General features: G+C 39.5%; 1 protein-coding gene across 3 annotated transcripts in view; it reads left to right on the plus strand.

Annotated features, from left to right (window-relative positions):
- The window catches only part of PBRM1 (polybromo 1), a 471,441-nt gene that overhangs the window by 151,140 nt on the left and 295,431 nt on the right, over positions 1 to 24,870 (plus strand). For all 3 annotated transcript variants that reach the window (XM_053721036.1, XM_053721037.1, XM_053721035.1), the window contains 2 exons: positions 8,229 to 8,334; positions 24,137 to 24,779. In XM_053721036.1, coding sequence (XP_053577011.1) covers positions 8,229 to 8,334; positions 24,137 to 24,779 — 749 coding nt within the window. The remainder of the gene's footprint in view (positions 1 to 8,228; positions 8,335 to 24,136; positions 24,780 to 24,870) is intronic.

The raw sequence follows: 24,870 nt of genomic DNA on the forward strand, positions 1-24,870 counted from the left end.
CTGTTTGTTCACTATGTTTGAAGGCCAATGTAGAGCCCCATAGAAATATGTGTACTAAATGTATTGATGTCACTTTAAATAAAAGTCAGTCTTTATCTGTAAAGAAATTATCACCAGACTACGAGGGGGAAGTTATGCCGACTAACTCTCCTCATGTGTCAGTACCTTCGCCTCCCGCTCAGGAGGCGCGTGATATTGTGGCGCCAAGTACATCAGAGAGGCCCATACAAATCACTTTGCAAGACATGGCTGCTGTTATGACAGAGGTATTAGCTAAATTGCCTGAATTAAGAGGCAAGCGCGATAGCTCTGGGTTAAGGACAGAACGCGCTGATGATGTGAGAGCCATGTCCGATACTGCGTCACAATTTGCAGTACATGAGGACGGAGAGCTTCATTCTGTGGGTGACGGATCTGATCCAGGGAGACCGGATTCAGAGATTTCTAATTTTAAATTTAAGCTCGAGAACCTCTGTGTATTGTTAGGGGAGGTATTAGCGGCTCTGAATGATTGTAACACGGTTGCAATTCCAGAGAAATTATGTAGGCTGGATAGATACTATGCGGTGCCGGTGTGTACTGACGTTTTTCCTATACCTAAAAGGCTTACAGAGATTATTAGCAAGGAGTGGGATAGACCCGGTGTGCCCTTTTCCCCTCCTCCGATATTTAGGAAAATGTTTCCAATAGGCGCCACCACACGAGACTTATGGCAGACGGTCCCTAAGGTGGAGGGAGCAGTTTCTACTTTAGCTAAACGTACCACTATCCCGGTGGAGGATAGTTGTGCTTTTTCGGATCCAATGGATAAAAAATTAGAAGGTTACCTTAAGAAAATGTTTGTTCAACAAGGTTTTATCTTAAAGCCCCTTGCATGCATTGCGCCTGTCACTGCTGCTGCGGCATTCTGGTTTGAGTCTCTGGAAGAGGCCATTCGCACAGCTCCATTGGATGAGATTATGGATAAGCTTAAAGCACTTAAGCTAGCTAACGCATTTGTTTCTGATGCCGTTGTACATTTAACCAAACTAACGGCTAAGAACTCCAGATTCGCCATCCAGGCGCGCAGAGCGCTATGGCTTAAATCCTGGTCAGCTGACATGACTTCTAAATCTAAATTGCTTAATATTCCTTTCAAAGGGCAGACCTTATTCGGGCCCGGCTTGAAAGAAATTATTGCTGACATTACTGGAGGTAAGGGTCATACTCTTCCTCAGGACAGGGCCAAATCAAAGGCCAAACAGTCTAATTTTCGTGCCTTTCGTAACTTCAAGGCAGGAGCAGCATCAACTTCCTCTGCTCCAAAACAGGAAGGAACTGTTGCTCGTTACAGACAGGGCTGGAAAGCTAACCAGTCCTGGAACAAGGGCAAGCAGGCCAGAAAACCTACTCCTGCCCCTAAGACAGCATGAAGATAGGGCCCCCTATCCGGAAACGGATCTAGTGGGGGGCAGACTTTCTCTCTTCGCCCAGGCTTGGGCAAGAGATGTCCAGGATCCCTGGGCGTTGGAGATCATATCTCAGGGATATCTTCTGGACTTCAAAGCTTCTCCTCCACAAGGGAGATTTCATCTTTCAAGGTTATCAGCAAACCAAATAAAGAAAGAGGCGTTTCTACGCTGTGTACAAGATCTCTTAGTAATGGGGGTGATCCACCCAGTTCCGCGGACGGAACAAGGGCAAGGTTTTTACTCAAATCTGTTTGTGGTTCCCAAAAAAGAGGGAACCTTCAGACCAATCTTGGACCTAAAAATCTTAAACAAATTCCTAAGAGTTCCATCATTCAAAATGGAAACTATTCGAACCATCCTACCCATGATCCAAGAGGGTCAATACATGACCACAGTGGACTTAAAGGATGCCTACCTTCACATACCGATTCACAAAGATCATTATCGGTACATAAGATTTGCCTTTCTAGACAGGCATTACCAGTTTGTAGCTCTTCCCTTCGGGTTAGCTACGGCCCCGAGAATTTTTACAAAGGTTCTGGGATCACTTCTGGCGGTGCTAAGACCGCGAGGCATAGCGGTGGCTCCGTACCTAGACGACATTCTGATACAAGCGTCAAGTTAGTTCTGGCATTTCTGAGGTCGCATGGGTGGAAGGTGAACGTGGAAGAGTTCTCTATTACCACTCCCAAGAGTTCCCTTCCTGGGGACTCTTATAGATTCTATAGAGATGAAGATTTACCTGACGGAGTCCAGGTTATCAAAGCTTCTGAATGCTTGCCGTGTCCTTCTTTCCATTCCACGCCCGTCAGTAGCTCAGTGCATGGAAGTAATCGGCTTAATGGTAGCGGCAATGGACATAGTACCATTTGCGCGCCTGCATCTCAGACCACTGCAATTATGCATGCTAAGTCAGTGGAATGGGGATTACTCAGATTTGTCCCCCCTACTAAATCTGGATCAAGAGACCAGAGCTTCTCTTCTCTGGTGGCTTTCTCGGGTCCATCTGTCCAAGGGTATGACCTTTCGCAGGCCAGATTGGACGATTGTAACAACAGATGCCAGCCTTCTAGGTTGGTGCGCAGTCTGGAACTCCCTGAAGGCTCAGGGATTATGGACTCAGGAGGAGAAACTCCTCCCAATAAATATTCTGGAGTTGAGAGCAATATTCAATGCTCTTCTAGCTTGGCCTCAGTTAGCAACACTGAGGTTCATCAGATTTCAGTCGGACAACATCACGACTGTGGCTTACATCAACCATCAAGGGGGAACCAGGAGTTCCCTAGCGATGTTAGAAGTCTCAAAGATAATTTGCTGGGCAGAGTCTCACTCTTGCCACCTGTCAGCGATCTACATCCCAGGCGTGGAGAACTGGGAGGCGGACTTTCTAAGTCGCCAGACTTTTCATCCGGGGGAGTGGTAACTTCATCCGGAGGTCTTCGCTCAACTGATTCATCATTGGGGCAAACCAGAACTGGATCTCATGGCGTCTCGCCAGAACGCCAAGCTTCCTTGTTACGGATCCAGGTCCAGGGACCCGGGAGCGGCGCTGATAGATGCTCTGGCAGCCCCTTGGATTTTCAACATGGCTTATGTGTTTCCACCATTTCCGCTGCTACCTCGACTGATTGCCAAGATCAAACAGGAGAGAGCATCGGTGATTCTGATAGCGCCTGCGTGGCCACGCAGGACCTGGTATGCAGACCTAGTGGACATGTCGTCCTGTCCACCATGGTCTCTGCCTCTGAGGCAGGACCTTCTAATACAAGGTCCTTTCAACCATCCAAATCTAATTTCTCTGAGGCTGACTGCATGGAGATTGAACGCTTGATCCTATCAAAGCGTGGCTTCTCGGAGTCAGTTATTGATACCTTGATACAGGCACGGAAGCCTGTTACCAGAAAAATTTACCATAAGATATGGCGTAAATATTTATATTGGTGCGAATCCAAGAGTTACTCATGGAGTAAGGTTAGGATTCCTAGGATATTGTCCTTTCTACAAGAGGGTTTAGAAAAGGGCTTATCTGCTAGTTCGTTAAAGGGACAGATTTCTGCTATGTCTATTCTCTTACACAAACGTCTGGCAGAAATTCCAGACGTCCAGGCTTTTTGTCAGGCTTTGGCTAGGATTAAGCCTGTGTTTAAGACTGTTGCTCCTCCGTGGAGCTTAAACTTGGTTCTTAAAGTTCTTCAAGGGGTTCCGTTTGAACCCCTTCATTCCATTGATATTAAGCTTTTATCTTGGAAAGTTCTGTTTTTGATGGCTATTTCCTCGGCTCGAAGAGTCTCTGAGTTATCTGCCTTACATTGTGATTCCCCTTATCTGATTTTCCATTCAGACAAGGTAGTTCTGCGTACTAAACCTGGGTTTTTACCTAAGGTAGTTTCTAACAGGAATATCAATCAGGAGATTGTTGTTCCATCATTATGTCCTAATCCTTCTTCAAAGAAGGAACGACTTTTGCATAATCTGGACGTAGTCCGTGCCCTGAAGTTCTATTTACAGGCAACTAAAGATTTTCGTCAAACTTCTTCCCTGTTTGTCGTGTACTCTGGACAGAGGAGAGGTCAAAAAGATCCGGCAACCTCTCTCTCCTTTTGGCTTCGTAGCATAATACGTTTAGCCTATGAGACTACTGGACAGCAGCCCCCTGAAAGAATTACAGCTCATTCCACTAGAGCTGTGGCTTCCACCTGGGTCTTTAAGAATGAGGCCTCTGTTGAACAGATTTGCAAGGCTGCAACTTGGTCTTCGCTTCACACTTTTTCAAAATTTTACAAATTTGACACTTTTGCTTCTTCGGAGGCTGTTTTTGGGAGAAAGGTTCTACAGGCAGTGGTTCCTTCCGTTTAAGTTCCTGCCTTGTCCCTCCCATCATCCGTGTACTTTAGCTTTGGTATTGGTATCCCATAAGTAATGGATGATCCGTGGACTGAAAACACTTAACAAGAGAAAACATAATTTATGCTTACCTGATAAATTTATTTCTCTTGTAGTGTATTCAGTCCACGGCCCGCCCTGTCTTTTTTAAGGCAGATCTAAATTTTAATTTAAACTCCAGTCACCACTGCTCCCTATGGTTTCTCCTTTCTTGTCTTGTTTCGGTCGAATGACTGGATATGACGTGGAGGGGAGGAGCTATATAGCAGCTCTGCTTTGGGTGATCCTCTTGCAACTTCCTGTTGGGAAGGGAATATATCCCATAAGTAATGGATGATCCGTGGATTGAATACACTACAAGAGAAATAAATTTATCAGGTAAGCATAAATTATGTTTTTTTATTCAGCACCTGGGTAGTGCTTGCTGATTATTGGCTACCAATCAGCAAGCGTTACCCAAGTGCTGAACTAAAAATGGTCCGGCTCTTAAACTTTTTCAAATAAAGTTAGCAAGAGAACAAAGAAAATTTGAAAATAGGAGTACATTAAAAATTTGCCTTAAAATGCATGCTCTGTCTGAATTATAAGAGAAAAACCCCTTATCGCTCGCTCTTAACTGTTAGCACTTGTAATCTGGACCAAAATTATTAAAAACTACTATTTTCTTACCTGTATGTTACAATCTACTCTACCTGTGTCTTTTGGTTTGGTTTTTGTGTTCTCAAATGCAAATAGTCCTATATTTATTTAAAACATTACCTTTCTTTTTACCGTGCTGTACTATCTTTATGAGGGTACTATGCATACAAAAGTTTTAAAAATGATATTAAACTGCCTTTATTTGCATGTGAAGCAGTGTTCTGACATATAAATGTTGCCTAAATGACATAAGATATTTTTGATTATACTTGGTTCCATCTCCTCTCCAATCTGTCTCATTTTACAGATGTAAATATTCTAAAATCTAAACTATTTAAAAATCCAGTCCCAAGCAGAGGCTAGCCAAACTCTGTCTGTTTGCTCTAGAAAAAGGCGCTTGAGAGGTGAAATGATTACTTTATATAAATATATTCAAGGCCCATATACACAAATGGAAGAAGCTCTGTTTATTCCAAGAAAATTGTTTGTGACAAGAGGTCATAATTAAGGTTGGAGGAAAGGAGATTTAATCTCCTGCAACGGAAACATTTTTTTGTAAGAGCAATAAAATTGTGGAACTCATTACCAAAGGAGGTAGTGAATGCCAATACCCTAGGGATACATTTAAAAATTGCTTGGATACATTTCTGGCTAGAAACAAAATTCATGGATATGATTGCTTGTATTAAATGGGTCACCTTTTAGTGGGATTAGTTTAAGCTCAACTGGAGCTTCTTTTGTTAGTATATTGGATTAGTATAGTTTGAACTTGATGGACTTTGGTCTTTTTCAACCTCATCTTCTATGTTACTATGTATGTTTGGATAAAGATATACTTCACCATACTGTTTTAATTTACGGGGCACAGTTATTAAAGGGACAGTCTACTTGAAAATTGTTATTGTTTAAAAAGATAGATAATGCCTTTATTACCGATTCTCAAGATTTGCACAACCAGCCTTGTTATATTAATATACTTTATAACATTTAAACCTCTACATTTCTGCCGGTTTCTAGGCCACTATTATTATCATTATTATTCTTTATTTATAAAGCGCCAACAGATTCCGCAGCGCTGCCCATGGGTAATGGAGAAACAATACGATAAAAGACATTTTCAGACAAATACAAGGGGGATTGAGGGCCCTATTCCCGTGGGAATTTACAATCTAGAGGGGTAGGAGGATGGGAAACAGGAGGTGGGGACCGCAAAGGTGAGAATAATATTAGTGAAGAGATAGCGGGCAACTGTTAGTTAAGTGAAGTTAGTTTGTTAATAAGTTGGGCGATAAGCTTCCCTGAACAGAAAGGTCTTTAGGGAACGTTTAATGGAGGAGAGGTTAGGGGCAAGTCTGACAGCTCGAGGAAGTGCGTTCCAGAGGGTTGGTGCCACACAAGAGAAGTCCTGTAGTCTAGCATGAGAGGAGGTGATGGTAGAGGACGCAAGAAGCAGGTTATTGTTGGATCTTAGGGGGCGGGCAGGAGTATATTTGTTGATGAGTGAGGACAGGTAGGGTGGGTCAGCATTGGTGTGAGGGCTTTGTAGGTCAGGGTAAGAATTTTCAATTTAACTCTGCTGTGAATGGGCAGCCAGTGAAGGGACTCACAGAGAGGTGCAGCAGAAACAGAGTGTCGAGAGAGGTGGATTAGCCTGGCAGATGCATTTAGGATGGATTGGAGGGGAGAGTGGCGGGAGAGAGGGAGGCCAGTTAGTAAGTTGTTACAGTAGTCAAGTCGGGAAATTACCAGGGAGTGGATTAGCTGTTTAGTAGTTTCAGCACTCAGAAACTGACACATTTTGGAGATATTGCGTAGGTGGTGTGGCAGGATGAAGAGAGCAGTTTGATGTGGGGAATTTTAGAATTAAATAGGTTTGGGGGTGGCAGAGTTAAATAAAGTACCAGGTAACCTCTATATCCTCATATATTAGGCATAAATCTAATGCATTAAATTCAAGAATTATTGGAGACAGTACCTGTTGTGGACTTCTGTTTATAAGCAACATCCAACAACTAGTTAAACTAATTGTAATAAAGAGTACAATAAAGTTTGAAAGAAAAAACAGTTCCACAAATATTGAGTGAAGGTTAACTCTGCTATTACAGAGATTTATCTAAATATTAAAAATGTTCCATATCTTTCATACATATATTCTTTATTCTCTGAGGAAGCGTTCGTGAAACGTGCGTCAGGGGTCTGACAGGAGCAGCTCTGTCTCTCCTGCTCGTTTTTTAATGAGCTTACTCTTGTGGTTAATAATAATACAATATAAATCATAGTGGTTAATAATACAGCCTCTGGTCTTTACTTGTAATAGATTAAACATTAATACAGCCCTCAGATTGTAAGGGCTTAGTTTACTATATATTTTTCTGACCGAGGTTGTTAAATATTACCTATTATTCTCTCTATATTTGATTGCTATTTGCAATCCACTGAGTTTAAGTGTTTTTAATTTTTAGTTTTAAGCTACAGTATGCGTGTATGTTCCTAGTTGACTCTAATAAAGAATATATGTATGAATGATATGGAACATTTTTAATATTTAGATAATCTCTGTAATAGCAGAGTTAAACTTCACTCAATATTTTTGGAACTGTTTTTTTCTTTCAAACTTTATTGTACTCTTTATTACAATTAGTTTAACTAGTTGTTTGATGTGGGGAATGAAGGACAGATTTGAGTCAAGCGTAACTCCGAGGCAGTGGACTTGGGGTGATGGGGAGATAGTGCTGCCGCCAACAGTGATAGAAAAATTAGAAACTGGAGTAGAGTTAGAGGGGTGAATTAGAAGTAGTTTGGTCTTGGCCATGTTTATTTTTAGGTGGTGAGAGGCCATCCAGGAGGAAATGCCAGATAAGCAGTCGCTGATGTGAGAATTGACAGAAGGAGAGAGTGCAGGGGTGGAAAGGTAGATCTGGGTATCATCAGCATAGAGGGGTACAGAGTGTTAACCACTGGAAATGCATACTTGGCTCTTAATCATTCCACACAGTGAGTTTGTTCACTGTTGTAGCTCATCTATATCTGTCCCTAAGTGGGAGATATTCTTGCTTTTTACTTTCTAAGTGAAACTAGAACATTTAATTTTGACTTCCCATGTTTCTTCACATTTAATGACTCCAAGTAGAAGTGTAGATTTATTCATTTAAAAACAAATCTGTCAATGCACTAACTTTTCTTCACAATTCAAAACTATGTACCTAGCAATTGATTGTACAGCCACATTGCTAAATATTTACATATTTGTAAAAGGTATATAATGATGCACATGCATTGGAGAAGATTCTTAAGGAAAAAAGAAAAGAGCTGGGTCCTCTTCCGGATGATGATGACATGGCGTCTCCAAAGCTGAAGCTAAGTAAGTAACTTGTTTATCATAATTAACTGTATGATTTCCAAACATTTCTATTTCCTATTTATTTTCTGTTTATTTTTCTTTCCTGTTTCTATTCATTTCTTGATTTGCATAATATTATAATTTGTTTTTTCCCCTGCTGTTTCTATGTTAGAGACAGTGTACTATAAAACTGTATTCTCAATGTGTTTCCAATGATTTGTTATAACTGCTGAAGAGTATTAAGTATAAGTGACATGGTTCCTTTAGGTTTATTTTTGTATACAACGTAGCTGGTTTTCCTAGTTTAAATCACAACCCATTAAAATGGGCTGTGATTGCAGGGATGCCAATTCTCCTTACCATATCACTCTATAAAATTACACACACACAACACCTCCTTACTTTATCTCTGTCTGTATACTTGAAAATTTAATATTTTAGTTCTTAATGCTTCTTTCTCCCACTGGGAGTGTAATTTCTTGTGCTGGATATGTTTACTTGCCTTTTTCATAGCCAATTCTTAACAGCAGCCAAGGTACCCTATACATCGGCTGTCGGTTTCAGGGGTGAAATAGTGTGGCTCTTACCGACCGCTCTTTAGCCCAATGCTTCCTGGTGTAAGGTATATTGTAATAGCATGTGACTTAAACACCAGAAACAAAGTGAAGTCACAGGGGGTGCTAAAGAGGTCCACATCTGTAGGTATATAAAGGAAATAAAACAAAAATGTTAAAATTTAAATGTGAATCTAAATACTCACAATGCAAAATTAATTTTCCGGAATTAAAGAATCTCAAGTATTTTATTGGCAGCTCCTCTGCAAAAGCTCTGGGAAATGACTGCAGGCATCCCTGTAATCAATAAACAAAGGGGCTCCTCATAGCATAATTTGTACTACTGCTTGAATAGAAAACGATTCCTAATTGGGTCACTCACGTTTTTCATTGGCACTATGGGTATAATAAAGTTAAGTGTGCAAGCTGGACCTCACAGTCTCCAGCTAACTCTAAACTCCAGTAAACACCTCCGGTCCTCGTTGACCACCCTGGATACAGCCGACTGGTAGAAGTGGAACTTCAGGATCATATATTAAAAATAATTTGATTCAACTTGTGGATATTTCAAAAGATACAAATTCTTTTATTAAAAACTTTGTTTAAAGAAAAAATATTAAAACAGACAATGCAAAGCGTTTTTAGATCCTCTCTGAGATATTTCTTCAGGCATAGTCTATTACTCAAACTCTCCTTTTATACGTCACTAGCTTAAACCATTGATAGTGAAAACATAATATTAAACAGTCCTAAATCGCATATAAAGGCAACACATTATTGTATTACTAAATACTATATAGACACTTGATACATTTTATTTATTTACTTCTATTCTTCTTGATATTGATATTACAAGTAACCACAAAATAATTTCTATGCAAATTGACAAAAATAGAAAAGGATATTAATCAAACACAATGTATATGTTTAAAAGATAATTAGCCTGATTTACAATATATAAGGCATTGTCTAATATACATAATCTTTCTTTCCAAAGGCAGGGAGAGTACACAACTTCATTCCTTACTGTTGGGAATATCAACACCTGGCCACCAGGAGGGGGCAAAGACACCCCTGCCAAAGGCTTAAATATCCCTCCCACTTACCCCATCCCCCAGGCATTTTTTGCCTTTCGTCACTAGAGGAGGATGGCAGAGAAGTGTCAGAAGATACGTATAGTACTTTAATGGGTATTTTCCCTTCAATAGAGGGCTGAAGCTTGAAGTAGTCATGTAAAACTCTCAGTGAGAGAATTGCTGAAAGTTAGAGTCTGGAGATGCAGGGGAAGTTTTCCTGCGAATTGATCGAGACTATCTAACAGCTCCTGGGTAACCAGTGTTAATGAGTTACACTGTTTTCCCTTTGTCACTCAGGTCCCTGTCAGAACACCGCAGAGAGACTGTCACACCTTGAGAGGCTGTGTCTGTTCCACAGCATCGATCCTGAGGGTAAGTCCTTTTAATTGGCCTAGGGGAAAGTCCCTAGTGTTTTTTTTTTTTTAATTTCTCTTAAGTTTTATACAAGGACTCCTTCGTAGTCTCTATAGGATCAGGGGTTAATATCTCCTTCGTTTTAGACTTAGTGTACTGTTTAGCTCCTTATAGCACTTGTGAAAGGGTTATGGCTCAATCCAGACTTGGGACACACGGCAATGGAACTTTTTATTATTTGGGTAAATAGACAGGTTTTACTTTCATTTTGGACGCTGCACAGCTCCTAATTAGCTTTGTGCGCTTTCTCACATCATAGGGGCGGTCTCTACTTGCGCACCACATGACCGGTTGCGTCTAACTTCCGTTTTTGCAATCCTTCTGCAAAGTACCCTGTTAATCCTATGGAGAGTCGTTCTAGTTCGGTCTGGGTCTAAGGAGGTGGTGAGTGCCCCAGCCGCTGGTGTGTGTAAAGGTGCCTGTTTCTACTCTAAGACCTTTTGTTTTTTATTCGTGACATCTTGGGATTTCATCTCCAGCTATGGAGGACTCTGAAATTAACCTTTTAGATGGTTCTGTTCCGTCCTATATTAATTAACAATACCTGTTTATATTGTGAGGAAACATTGGTTTGCCCCCCCTACTCAATTTTGTTCCAATTGCCTGGGTGTCGTTCTAAAGTCTAAGAAGGGAGCTAGATCTGTTAAACCCTCTAACATAATTAGCCCCTCTGAGCCATCCACCTCTCAGGACTCAGTTGTCCAGGAGATGCCTACCCTCTCTCCTCAACCTGTTTCACATGCAGTTCCCCGCGGCACATCTATTCCTCCGGCTGAAGGTTATTTTTTTTCCAGAGGACTTTACTGCGCAGTTACAATTTGCTGTGTCCGCGACCCTGAGTGCCTTACCTATCTCTGGGAAACACAAGAGAAAAGTTAAACATTGCTCTACTGATCCGGATATATCTAATTTCCCTTTAGTTCAAACAAGTCCCAAATATCTCAATCTTCCTCTAAGCCCGAGCAGCCCAAGAGTACTTGGAAGCCTTTGGCTGGGGTGTCTTTGTCTCCTCCTGGTGGCCAGTTGTTGATTTTCCCAACAGTAAGAAATTAAGTTGTGGACTCTCCGTGCCAGGAAAGAAAGGAATTTATCTGGTAAGCATACATTTAGTTTTTTAGTCAATCACGTAGAGCGTATGCTAAAACAATACTATCATGTTAGCAAAATAAATATTAACTTGTAATCGAACACTTAACTTTGATTATAAAATAGTATTAATCAATGAAGTTTTACAAAACACATTGGGGTTTGCACTACAGCGAAAAAAAATAAACATCCTCGGAAAACAGAATAACTGAAAAAGTAAATTCACACACTATAATATATGGTGTCTGTGCGCCATATGAAAAACTATAAAATGTGTGCATAAATGCCACCTTCAAGTTAACAAAAGTGTTTTTCTTTTTCTTCTAAATTTACCCATATTAACTGGTTGTGCTAAATCTGGTTAGTATTCAGACTGACGACTGATCCATCTTCAGAGGGGGAATTATCCTCCGACGACCATGACTCTTTCTGATCAAAAATCTGAGGATGCTTCGTTGCAAGCTTTATGGGTTCAGGACTCTAAACCAGTAAAGGATACATCTGTTACAACCGGACTTAATTTTTAAAACAGCAGCTAAGTCCGCTGAGGTTTTTCCTGTTCCAGAAGCAGATTTCTGAAATTATTTCAAAAGAATGGAACAAATTCTTCCATCTCCAAACTTTAAGATGATGTTTCTGGCTCCTGCTGCTAATCTGGAACTTTGGGAATCAATTCCTAAGGCAGACAGTGCTATCTCCAGAGAACCACCAGGAGGATAGCAGTTCCTTCAGAGATCCTTTGGACAGGAAATTAGGTTATCTTAGAAAATCTTTCCTTCAGGTTTTTTTTATTCAAGCCAGAGGTTGAATTGCTTGTGTTGCTGGTGCTGCATCACTTTGGCGTGATTACTTATCTGAGCTAGTCTCTGATGAGGTTTCTTTAGAGGATATTCAGGACCCTGATTTTTTTTATTTTTTAGACTAGCTAACTCTTTCATTTGTGATGTAGGGATTGAAGTTATCCATATCAATGCAAAGAACATGGCTTTAGATGTTATCACTAGAAGTGCTCTATGTTTGAAATCCTGTTCTTCTGTCATGGTTTCTAAAAAGTAGACTTAAAGGGACATTAAACCCTAATTTTTTCTTTCATGATTCAGATAGAGAATACACTTTGAAACAACATACTAATTTACTTCTATTATCTAATTTGCTTCATTCTTTAGATATCCGTTGAAGAAATAGCAATCCACATGGGTGAGTTAATCACACAAGGCATATATGTGCAGCAATCTAGGTATGCTTTTCAGCAAAGAATATCCAGAGAATGAAGCAAATTAGATAATAGAAGTAAATTATAAAGTTGTTAAAAAGTGCATGTTATTTCTAAATCATGAAAGAAAAAATGTGGGTTTCGTGTCCCTTTAACTCTACCTTTCCAAGTAAGGTTTTGTTTGGTCCAGGTTTAGATGCCATTACAGGTGGTAAAGTGGTTTGTATTCCACAGGATAAGAAATCGAAGACTAAGGGAAGACCTAATAATTGATTTTTTTTTCTTTTTGTCAGTCTCAAAACCAGGGATTATCATCATCATCTTCCCAGAAATTTAGAATCAACAATGTCATCATGGAAGCCTAATCCAGTCTGGAACAAAACTAAACAGAAAGCGAAGTCTCCTTCCAAACCCAATTCAGACTCGGTGCTGGTAGGGGCAGATTGAGCCTTTTTCAGATGGCGTGCAGTCTGTTTAGGACCTTGGGTACTAGATATAGTGTAACAGGTTTACAAAATAGGTTTTCTGTCACATCCTCCTCGGGGGATGCTCCTTCTGTCACACGTCCCAAAGATTTTCGAGAAATTCCAGTTTCTCCTTTGGAACATGTTAACAGTTTCTTCTCATATCTTTTCATCGTTCCAAAGAAGGAGGGAACTTTCAGACCCGTTTGTGATCTGAAAACCTTGAACAAGTTTTTGAGAGTTCTTTATTTCAAGATGGAACCGTCCTTTTTTTAGTTTATGACCACAATAGTCTTAAAGGATGCGTATCTTCATATACCTGTTCACAAGACTACCATCTGTTTCTTCAGTTTGCTTTTCAGGACAAACACTACCAATTTGTAGATCTTCCTTTTAGATTAGACATGGCGCCCAGAGACTAAGGTCTCTTTAGGGGTGATTATAGACCCTATGACCATGTGTCTGTACTTGCCACCAGTTTGGCCATATTTCAGAGCTGCAACATCACTGGAGTGCCCAAAAGCACAAGGTGTGCAATACTCAGAGACATGTCCAAGGTAAGAAAGGCTGAAAGACGACCACCACTGAACAAGACACACAAGCTGAAACGTCAAGACTGGGCCAAGAAATATCTCAAGACTGATTTTTCTAAGGTTTTATGGACTGATGAAATGAGAGTGAGTCTTGATGGGCCAGATGGATGGGCCCGTGGCTGGATTGGTAAAGGGCAGAGAGCTCCAGTCCGACTCAGACGCCAGCAAGGTGGAGGTGGAGTACTGGTTTGGGCTGGTATCATCAAAGATGAGCTTGTGGGGCCTTTTCGGGTTGAGGATGGAGTCAAGCTCAACTCCCAGTCCTACTGCCAGTTTCTGGAAGACACCTTCTTCAAGCAGTGGTACAGGAAGAAGTCTGCATCCTTCAAGAAAAACATGATTTTCATGCAGGACAATGCTCCATCACACGCGTCCAAGTACTCCACAGCGTGGCTGGCAAGAAAGGGTATAAAAGAAGCAAATCTAATGACGTGGCCTTCTTGTTCACCTGATCTGAACCCCATTGAGAACCTGTGGTCCATCATCAAATGTGAGATTTACAAGGAGGGAAAACAGTACACCTCTCTGAACAGTGTCTGGGAGGCTGTGGTTGCTGCTGCACGCAATGTTGATGGTGAACAGATCAAAACACTGACAGAATCCATGGATGGCAGGCTTTTGAGTGTCCTTGCAAAGAAAGGTGGCTATATTGGTCATTGATTTGTTTTTGTTTTGTTTTTGAATGTCAGAAATGTATATTTGTGAATGTTGAGATGTTATATTGGTTTCACTGGTAAAAATAAATAATTGAAATGGGTATATATTTGTTTTTTGTTAAGTTGCCTAATAATTATGCACAGTAATAGTCACCTGCACACACAGATATCCCCCTAAAATAGCTATAACTAAAAACAAACTAAAAACTACTTCCAAAACTATTCAGCTTTGATATTAATGAGTTTTTTGGGTTCATTGAGAACATGGTTGTTGTTCAATAATAAAATTAATCCTCAAAAATACAACTTGCCTAATAATTCTGCACTCCCTGTATATATATATATAAAATAGCTTTATTTGTGATGTAGCTATGGAAATGATTTGCATTACTGCTAAAAATGCTGCTTAATGATTATGAAAGTTTAATTTTTAGTTTAGTGTCCACTTAATTCTTGGGCTGCTCATGGTTTCTAAACGCAGATTGCTTCCTCTTCCCTTTAAGGGTAAATCTGTGTTTTGGCCTGGACTGGATGCTTAATTTTGCCACGGACACTGGGGGTAAATGAGCTTTCTTTCATGTAATTGGCAAGAGTCCATGAGCTAGTGACGTATGGGATATACATTCCTACCAGGAGGGGCAAAGATTCCCAAACCTCAAAATGCCTATAAATACACCCCCACCACACCCACAATTCAGTTTTACAAACTTTGCCTCCTATGGAGGTGGTGAAGTAAGTTTGTGCTAGATTTCTACGTTGATATGTGCTTCTCAGCATGCTGAAGCCCGGTTCCTCTCAGAGTGCAGTGAATGACAGAGGGATGTGAAGGGAGTATTACCTATTGAATACAATGGTCATCCTAACGGGGATCTATTTCATAGGTTCTCTGTTATCGGTCGTAGAGATTCTTCTCCTACCTCCCTTTTCAGATAGACGATATACTCTTATATACCATTACCTCTGCTGATTCTCGTTTCAGTACTGGTTTGGCTATCTACTTTATGTAGATGAGTGTCTTTTGGTAAGTATGTTTTCCTTTATTAAGACACTCTTAGCTATGGTTTGGCACTTTAAATGTAAATTTCTAAATATATTGTTTTACTTATATTTGCCATGATTCAGGTTTATCAGTATATTTCCTTTTAACAGACTGTGGGAAATGCACATATATAAAAAAAATTTTTATTTTTTTTCTTACCTGAAATTTTTCAATTGACTTTTTTTCTAAATTGCGGGCTGTTAGGCTCGCGGGTGCGCAAAATGCTATAATTTATTGCGTCATTCTTGGTGCAAGACTTTTTTGGCGCGAGAATTAAGTTTGTTGACGTATTTTCGTCATTTCCGGCGTCTTAGTTGGCGCCGAGATTTTTCATGTAGTTGCGTCATCTATAACGCTCGTGTTTGTTGCAGACGTTTTTGGCGCCAAAAAATATTTTGTCAGTTGTGGGCGTCATACTTGGCGCCAGACTTTTGACATTATTTAAGTCTTCATGTATTTTTGCTTCTGGTTTCCAGAGGCTTATTCTGTTTGCATTTTTTCCCATTCCTGAAACTGTCATTTAAGGAATTTGATAATTTTGCTTTATATGTTGTTTTTTCTTTTACATATTGCAAGATGTCTCAATCTGACCCTGTATCAGAATCTACTTCTGGAATGCTGCTGCCTGATGTTGGTTCTACCAAAGCTAAGTGCATTTGTTGTAAACTTGTGGTAACTGTTCCTCCGGCTGTAGTTTGTGTTAGTTGTCATGATAAACTTTCTAAAGCAGACAATATTTCCATTAGTAGTAGTCCATTACCTGTTGTTGTTCCTTCAACATCTAATGTTCAGGATATTCCTGGTAATGTGAGAGAATTTGTTTCTAATTCTATTCAGAAGGCCCTGTCTGTTATACCACCTTCTAATAAACGTAAAAGGTCTTTTAAAACTTCTCATAAATTTGATGAATTTTTAAATGACCGACAGCATTCTGATTTATCTATCTCTGATGAGGATCTATCTGGTTCAGAAGATTCTGCCTCAGATATTGACACTGACAAAAACTTCATATTTATTTATTTTAGAAAATCAAAACCAGCCCCCAAGTCCGCATGAAGGTGCGGCCCTCATTCCAGCGCAGCTGGTAGGGGGTAGACTTAGATTTTTCAAGGATTTTTGGATCAATTCAATCCAAAATCATTGGATTCAGAACATTGTTTCTCAAGGGTACAGAATAGGTTTCAAGGTAAGACCACCTGTGAGAAGTTTCTTTTTCTCACGCATTCCAGTGAACCCAGTAAAGGCTCAGGCTTTCCTGAAGTGTGTTTCAGACCTGGAGTTATCCGGGTAATTGTGCCAGTTCCATATCTGGAACGGGGTCTGGGGTTTTATTCAAGTCTGTTCATTGTTCCAAAGAAAGAGAATTCTTTCAGACCAGTTCTGAATCTAAAAATTTTGAATCGTTATCTAAGAATACCAACATTCTAAATGGGGACTATAAGGTCTATTCTGCCTTTTGTTCAGCAAGGGCATTATATGTCCACAATAGACTTACAGGATGCTTATCTTCATATTCTGATTCATCCAGATCATTATCAGTTCTTGAGATTCTCTTTTCTAGACAAGCATTACCAATTTGTTGCTCTTCCTTTTGGCCTAGCAACAGCTCCAAGGATTTTTTCAAAGGTTCTCGGTGCCCTTCTCTCTGTAATCAGAGAGCGGGTATTGCGGTGTTTCCTTATTTGGACGATATCTTGGTACTTGCTCAGTCTTTACATTCTGCAGAATCTCACACAAATCAACTAGTGTTGTTTCTTCAAAGACATGGTTGGAGGATCAATTTACCAAAAAGTTCCTTGATTCCTCAGACAAGGGTAACCTTTTTAGGATTCCAAATAGATTCAGTATCCATGACTTTGTCTCTAACAGACAAAACTCGTCTGAAATTGGTTTCAGCTTGTCGGAACCTTCAGTCTCAGTCGTTCCCTTCAGTAGCTATGTGCATGGAGGTTTTAGGTCTCATGACTGCAGCATTCAACGTGATCCCCTTTGCTCGTTTTCACATGAGGCCTCTTCAGCTTTGTATGCTGAACCAATGGTGCAGGGATTATACAAAGATATCACAATTAATATCATTAAATCCCAATATTCGACTATCTCTGACTTGGTGGTTAGATCACCACCGTTTGGTCCAGGGGGCCTCTTTTGTTCGTCCAACCTGGACTGTGATTTCAACAGATGCAAGTCTTTCAGGTTGGGGAGCTGTCTGGGGATCTCTGACAGCGCAGGGAGTTATGGAAATCTCAAGAGGCGAGATTACCAATCAGTATTTTGGAACTCCGTGCGATTCTCAGAGCTCTTCAGTTTTGGCCTCTTCTGAAGAAAGAACCATTTATTTGTTTTCAGACAGACAATATCACAACCGTGGCGTATGTCAATCATCAAGGTGGGACTCACAGTCCTCAGGCTATGAAAGAAGTATCTCGGATACTTGTTTGGGCGGAATCCAGCTCCTGTCTAATCTCTGCGGTCCATATCCCAGGTATAGACAATTGGGAAGTGGATTATCTCAGTCGCCAGACTTTACATCCGGGAGAATGGTCTCTTCACCCAGATGTGTTTCTTCAGATTGTTGAGATGTAGATCTGATGGCTTCTCATCTAAACAGGAAACTTCCCAGGTATCTGTCCAGATCCAGGGATCCGCAGGCGGAAGCATTGGAAGCGTTGTCACTTCCTTGGAATTATCAACCTGCTTATATCTTTCCGCCTCTAGTTCTTCTTCCAAAAGTGATTTCCAAAATCATAATGGAGCGTTCATTTGTACTGCTGGTGGCTCCAGCATGGCCACACAGGTTTTGGTATGCGGATCGTGTTCGGCTGTCCAGTTGCCAACCTTGGCCAGACCTTATATCTCAAGGTCCATTTTTCCATTAGGATCTCAAATCATTAAATTTGAAGGTATGGAGATTGAACGTTTAGTGCTTAGTCATAGAGGTTTCTCAGGCTCTATGTTGCAGGCTCGCAAATCTGTGTCTAGAAAGATGTACTACCGAGTTTGGAAGACTTACATTTCATTGTGTTCTTCTCATAAATTTTCTTGGCATTCTTTTAGAATTCCTAGAATTTTACAGTTTCTTCAGGATGGTTTGGATAAGGGTTTGTCTGCAAGTTCCTTGAAAGGACAAATCTCTGCTCTTTCTGTTTTGTTTCACAGAAAAATTGCTAATCTTCCTGACATTCATTGTTTTGTACAGGCTTTGGTTCGTATCAAGCCTGTCATTAAGCTAATTTCTCCTCCTTGGAGTCTTAATTTGGTATTGAGGGCTTTACAAGCTCCTCCGTTTGAACCTATGCCTTCTCTGGACATTAAATTACTTTCTTGGAAAGTATTGTTTCTTTTGGCCATCTCTTCTGCTAGAAGAGTTTCTGAATTATCTGCTCTTTCTTGCGAGTCTCCTTTTCTGATTTTTCATCAGGATAAGGCGGTTTTGCGGACTTCTTTTAAATTTTTACCTAAAGTTGTGAATTCCAACAACATTAGTAGAGAAATTGTTGTCCCTTCGTTGTGTCCTAATCCTAAGAATTATTTGGAAAGATCTTTACACTCTTTGGACGTGGTTAGAGCTTTGAAATATTATGTTGAAGCTACTAAAGATTTCAGAAAGACTTCTAGTATATTTGTTATCTTTTCTGGTTCTAGGAAAGGTCAGAAGGCTTCTGTCATTTCTTTGGCATCTTGGTTAAAGCTTTTGATTCATCATGCTTATTTGGAGTTGGGTAAATCCCCGCCTCATTCTACTAGGTCAGTTTCTACTTCCTGGGCTTTTAAGAATGAAGCTTCTGTTGATCAGATTTGCAAAGCAGCAACTTGGTCTTCTTTGCATACTTTTACTAAATTCTACGATTTTGATGTTTTTTTCTTCTTCAGAAGAAGTTTTTGGTAGAAAAGTTCTTCAGGCAGCTGTTTCAGTTTGATTCTTCTGCTTATAATTTCAGTTTTTTTCATTATAAACATTAAAACTTTTTGATTGTGGATTCTTTTTTCAGCGGAATTGGCTGTCTTTATTTTTATCCCTCCCTCTCCTAGTGACTCTTGTGTGGGTATTTGCCATCCCATACGTCACTTGCTCATGGACTCTTGCCAATTACATGAAAGAAAACATAATTTATGTAAGAACTTACCTGATAAATTCATTTCTTTCATATTGGCAAGAGTCCATGAGGCCCACCCTTTTTGTGGTGGTTATGATTTTTTTGTATAAAGCACAATTATTCCAATTCCTTGTTGATGCTTTCAATCCTTTCTTATCACCCCACTTCTTGGCTATATGTTAAACTGAATTGTGGGTGTGGTGGGGGGTGTATTTATAGGCATTTTGAGGTTTGAGAAACTTTGCCCCTCCTGGTAGGAATGTTTATCCCGTACGTCACTAGCTCATGGACTCTTGCCAATATGAAAGAAATGAATTTATCAGGTAAGTTCTTACATAAATTATGTTTTTCTGCCCCAAGAGGGTAAACTTAGATCTGCAGGGCATTTTAGTTTGCCAAGTATCAGAAAGCTTTCTCCTCTACCAGTAGTCCCGGTTACTTCATCTTCCTGGGTCTCCAAACCACCTTTGTCTAAAAACAAATAGACAAAGAAATCTTCCCCAGCCTCCAAGTCCGCATGAAGGTGTAGCCCCCATGGCAGTCCATTCTTTGGTAGGGGCTAATTGTATCTCTTTCAGGTCTTTTGGGAGAGATCTATTCAGGATCCCTGTGTGTTGCAAATAATTTACTAGGGGTATTGAATGCACACATTCATTCAAGGCCTTTGCAAGATCCTTTAAAGACCCAAGCAGGAGGGTCGGTTTCTTTCTACTATTGACCTAAAGGATGCTTATTTATATATCCCTTTTCACAGGGATAATGCCATGTTCCTGAGCTTTGCTTTTCTAGACAAAGCATTATCAATTTGTGGCTCTCCTTTCAGTGTAGGAACTCACTTAGTGTTTACAAAGGTGATTGGAGCTCTGTTGTCGGTAATTCAAGTTCAAGGAATCTCTGTAGTTCCCTCTTTTCATTTGGCTGTGTTTTATTCTCAGATGGTTCATTAGTAGCTTTAAAGTCACGGTTGGAAAATAAATCTTTCAAGGAGCTCCTTAGCTCCTCACACCCATGTCTTTTCTCGGGTACATAATTGATTCAGTGGCTATGCAGTTGTCTGACAGATCACTGCAGAGTAAATTCTGCGCCCTTCTTCATTTGAATAATTTCCTTTCTGTTGCACAGTACTTGGAACTTGTGGATCTTTTGGTTGTTGCTTCAGATGTAGTTCCATTTGCTCATTTCATCTTTGGGACCTCCAATTGCAAATGCTGCATCAATAGAATGGGGACCACGAGGGTTTGTCTCAGAGGATCCTGTTTGATCACAGGGCAAGACAGTCCTAGGTTCAGACTTGCCCTGCGCCTTGGATCAGGGGGCCTCCTTTCTTCTGCCAGTATGGGTAGTATTGGGTGCAGTCTAGGGATCTCGGATAGTGCAGGGTGTGTGGTCTTCCCAGGAAGCGACGTTACACATGAACATTAATGAACTCCATGCAATCTTCAGGGATCTCCAGAGTTGGCCCGCCCTCAAACAGGAATTTTTTTCTTCTTCAATTCCAGTCACAGTGTTACAGCAGTGGGCTACATCAATCATCAGGGAGGAACTTGGTTTGCTGTTCTTAGCAATAAGAGAAGTATCTCACATTATCAGCTGGGCAGAAAGTTATCATTGCAAGATTTCTACCATCTGCAGTTGAAAAATTGGGAGGCAACCTTTCTCCATCGTCAGTCTTTTCACCCAAGAGAGTGGTCTCTGAATAAGGACTTTTGTTTGACCAGTTTGTGAGATGTTTGGGTCTGCCAGAAATAGATCTTATAGCCTCTCACTTGAATTACAAACTAGTATTGTGCCAGGTCTCGGGACCCTCAGGCAAGTCTGGTAGATGCCCTAGGGGTTCTTTGGTCTTTCAAATTGATTTATACATTTCCTTCATTTATATGGCTATCCAAATTAATAGCCAGATTCAAGCAGGAACAGGGCTCAGCAATTTTGCTTGCTCTGGTATGGCCTTGCAGGATTTGGTTTGCGGATCTGATTCAAATGTCCTTGTGTCCTTGGATGCTTCCTCTAAGAAGGGATCTTCTCTGTCAAGGTCCTTTCTTTTATCCAAATCTTAAAACTCTGAATTTGACAGCATGGTGATTGAGTGTTTATTGCTCTTACAGAGGTTTTTCTGATAAGGCTCTTGACACCTTGATTCAGGCTAGGAAACCTGTTACCAGGTGTATTTATCATAAGGTCTGGAAAACCTTTTTCTATTGGTGTGCTCATAAAGGTTTTCATCAGCCAGTTCCCTGAATGTCCAGATTTAGGTTCTTTTTGTTTTGTTACATAAGAGAATTTTTAAAATTCCAGATTTTCAGACTTTAGTTCAGGCTCTGATCAGACTGAATCTTATTATTTGACTATTTCTTCTTAGAATCTAAATCTGGTTATGAGGATTCTTTTTGTTCTGGCTATTTTTTCTACCTGAAGGGTTTACAAGCTTCTAGCTTTAGCTTGCAAATGTCCTTTTTCTGATTTTATTATCAGTATAAGTCTGTTCTTCAAACTAGTTATTTATTTCTTTTTAAGATAGTATCTATGTATATGGTTTCTTTTTGTCCAGCTCTAAGAACGCTAAGGAGTGACTTCTTCATAATCTGAATGTGGAATATTATGTGGAAACCACAAAGATTGACACTGGTATGGTTTCAGCAGCTGGTTTTGAGCTTGCTGGACAGCTCAGAGGTCCACTATTTTGTGCTTATATCTTTGTAAGTGGAATCTTTCTGTGTTACTTTTGTATTCTATATGAATTACTGCACTATGAGGCACCCCCTTGTTTTTGTTGTTTTAGGAAAATACCTTTTGAGTTCATTATTGCTGATTGTACCACAGCACTTGCCACTTCTTAGGCCCTTTGTAATGAGGCTTCTATTGATCAGATTTGCAAGTCAACTTCTTTGCATACTTTTTGAAAGTTTTTTTCACTTTGATGTGTTTCTTCTGAGGCTGCTTTTGGCAGGACATCTCTGTGGACCATAGTGCCTGATTAGTAACGTACCTGTCTCCACTGTTTGTAACCCTCTCCCCATTTCATAGTAATCTCATAGACTTTACTGCTTGGTTATAGATCCCCACACGTGATTACTTATGGGCTCTCTCAACATCTGCTATCCTGTTACATTTATTTTTTTATTATGGCGAGAGTCCACAAGCCCTGCCCTTCCTTTTTTTTTTTTTTTAGGTGTTGGCAGTACTTTGTTTTTCCCAGCTTTATGTTTCTTTCTTTACTGTTTCCTTCATCTACTTGACTAAATATATAACTGAGGTCATATTAAGTGGGAGGGATTTAATGCTCTGGTGTGTTGCGGTATCTTTTGTCTCCTCCTAGTGGTCAGGAGTGTAATTCCTAAACGTTATGTCTCGTGGACTCTCACGATCATGAAAGTAATAAATATACCTGGTAAACAAAAATTTTGCGTTTCATGGCATTTTGAGAAAAAATTTTTTTTTGTGATCCTTTAACGGCCTCTCATATAAATGATGATAAATGTTTGCACAATGTTTGTTTTAATATAGATTTTAAAATCAAAGGGAACAACATTTTTCTTTTGTGTTTCACACAATATACAATTTTTTTTTCATAATTTACTTCTATATAAAATTCATTGTTATATTAATATCTTATAACCTCTAAGACTGCCTTTTTCTAAGCCCCTGCAGGCCACCTCTTATCTCAGTGCCTTTATATATTTATTGTTTTGCTGGAGCTTTTTACAGTCTTGCACTACAGCTAGGCAGTGCACGGTCATGTGTGCCTTATAGGTAACATTGTGCTCACTCCCCTGGAGAATGGGTTCATAAGAACCAGCACTTATTGGCTAAAATGCAAGATTGTAAAAAGCTAAAAAAAAAAGCTGAGCTGCAGAGACTTAGATACAGGTCATTATAGAGGTAAAGAGTATATTAATATAACAGTGTTGGTTATGCAAAACTCGGGAATGGGTAATTTATCTTTTTAAACAATAATAATTTTCAAGTAAACTGCCCATTTAACTTCCAAGCTTCTCAAATAAACTTCTGTGCATCTCAAATTAAGTGTTACATTTTACATGTTTGTAAAAACATAAAATCTATCGTAGGTTTTGTTAAAATTTTTTTATTGTGCATACATCTGTTGCTCTCTGCTACATGTTCCCATATCAAGTATTCCATGATTACCAAATATGGTATTAGTGTTTACTTTTGTACATTTGGAAGATGCATTTTGTTTGATCTCAGGATTATGTTGTTATAATATTTATTTCCTAATCTGCATTTCACAATAAATGTATAAAAGGTCAATGTACAAGTAGTCACACAACTTTTTTTTACATATAAGTGTTTGTCGAATTTTTATCTTTCATGTCTTAGTATGTGCTTCATAGTGTCACTTGCCATTATCATTTTACTGTCAGGTAGCAGTGATACCTGGGCATAGCTTACAAGAGTAAATGTATTGTCCACATCAAGATTTCTTAGAATAGACCACTGCACATTTATACTGCGGAACAAGTAACTCCCTTTTATATTTATTTTTTATATATATATATATATAAATAAATAAAAATTTAATATACAATTTATGTAGAATTTGGGTTGGATTCTAAGGCTTTTTACATTTTATTAATCTGCGTTTTTTTTATTTTTTATAAATCCCTCTTATGTAGGTAGAAAAAGTGGAATATCTCCAAAAAAGTCAAAGTACTTGAGTCCAATGCAACATAAACTCAATGAAGTTTACGAAGCAGTGAAGAACTACACAGATAAACGAGGCAGGAGGCTTAGTGCTATCTTCCTTCGCCTCCCTTCACGCTCAGAGCTCCCAGATTACTATGTGACCATCAAGAAGCCCATTGATATGGAAAAAATCAGAAGTCATATAATGGCTAATAAATACCAAGATATTGAAAATATGTGTGAAGACTTTGTCATTATGTTTAACAATGCATGCACTTACAATGAGCCAGAATCTTTAATTTATAAAGATGCCCTGGTCCTTCATAAAGTGTTACTTGAAACACGAAGAGATATTGAAGGTGATGAGGATTCTCATGTTCCAAATGTCACACTGCTTATCCAAGAACTGATTCATAATCTTTTTGTGTCCATGATGAGCCACCAAGATGACGAAGGACGTTGTTACAGTGACTCTTTAGCAGAAATCCCTGCGGTTGATCCAAAATTTCCTAAAAGACCACCTCTTACTTTTGAGATTATTCGTAGAAATGTTGAAAACAATCGCTATAGGAGGCTAGATTTGTTTCAGGAGCACATGTTTGAAGTTTTGGAAAGAGCACGACGGATGAATCGGTAGGTTACCAAAATGCATTTTAAAGCAACATTAAACACAACATTTCTACAACGCATGAAATGTTAAATTGTTTAAAGTGAAGCATGATTG

This window comes from Bombina bombina, chromosome 7 (assembly GCF_027579735.1).
Source record: "Bombina bombina isolate aBomBom1 chromosome 7, aBomBom1.pri, whole genome shotgun sequence".
NCBI lineage: Eukaryota > Metazoa > Chordata > Amphibia > Anura > Bombinatoridae > Bombina > Bombina bombina.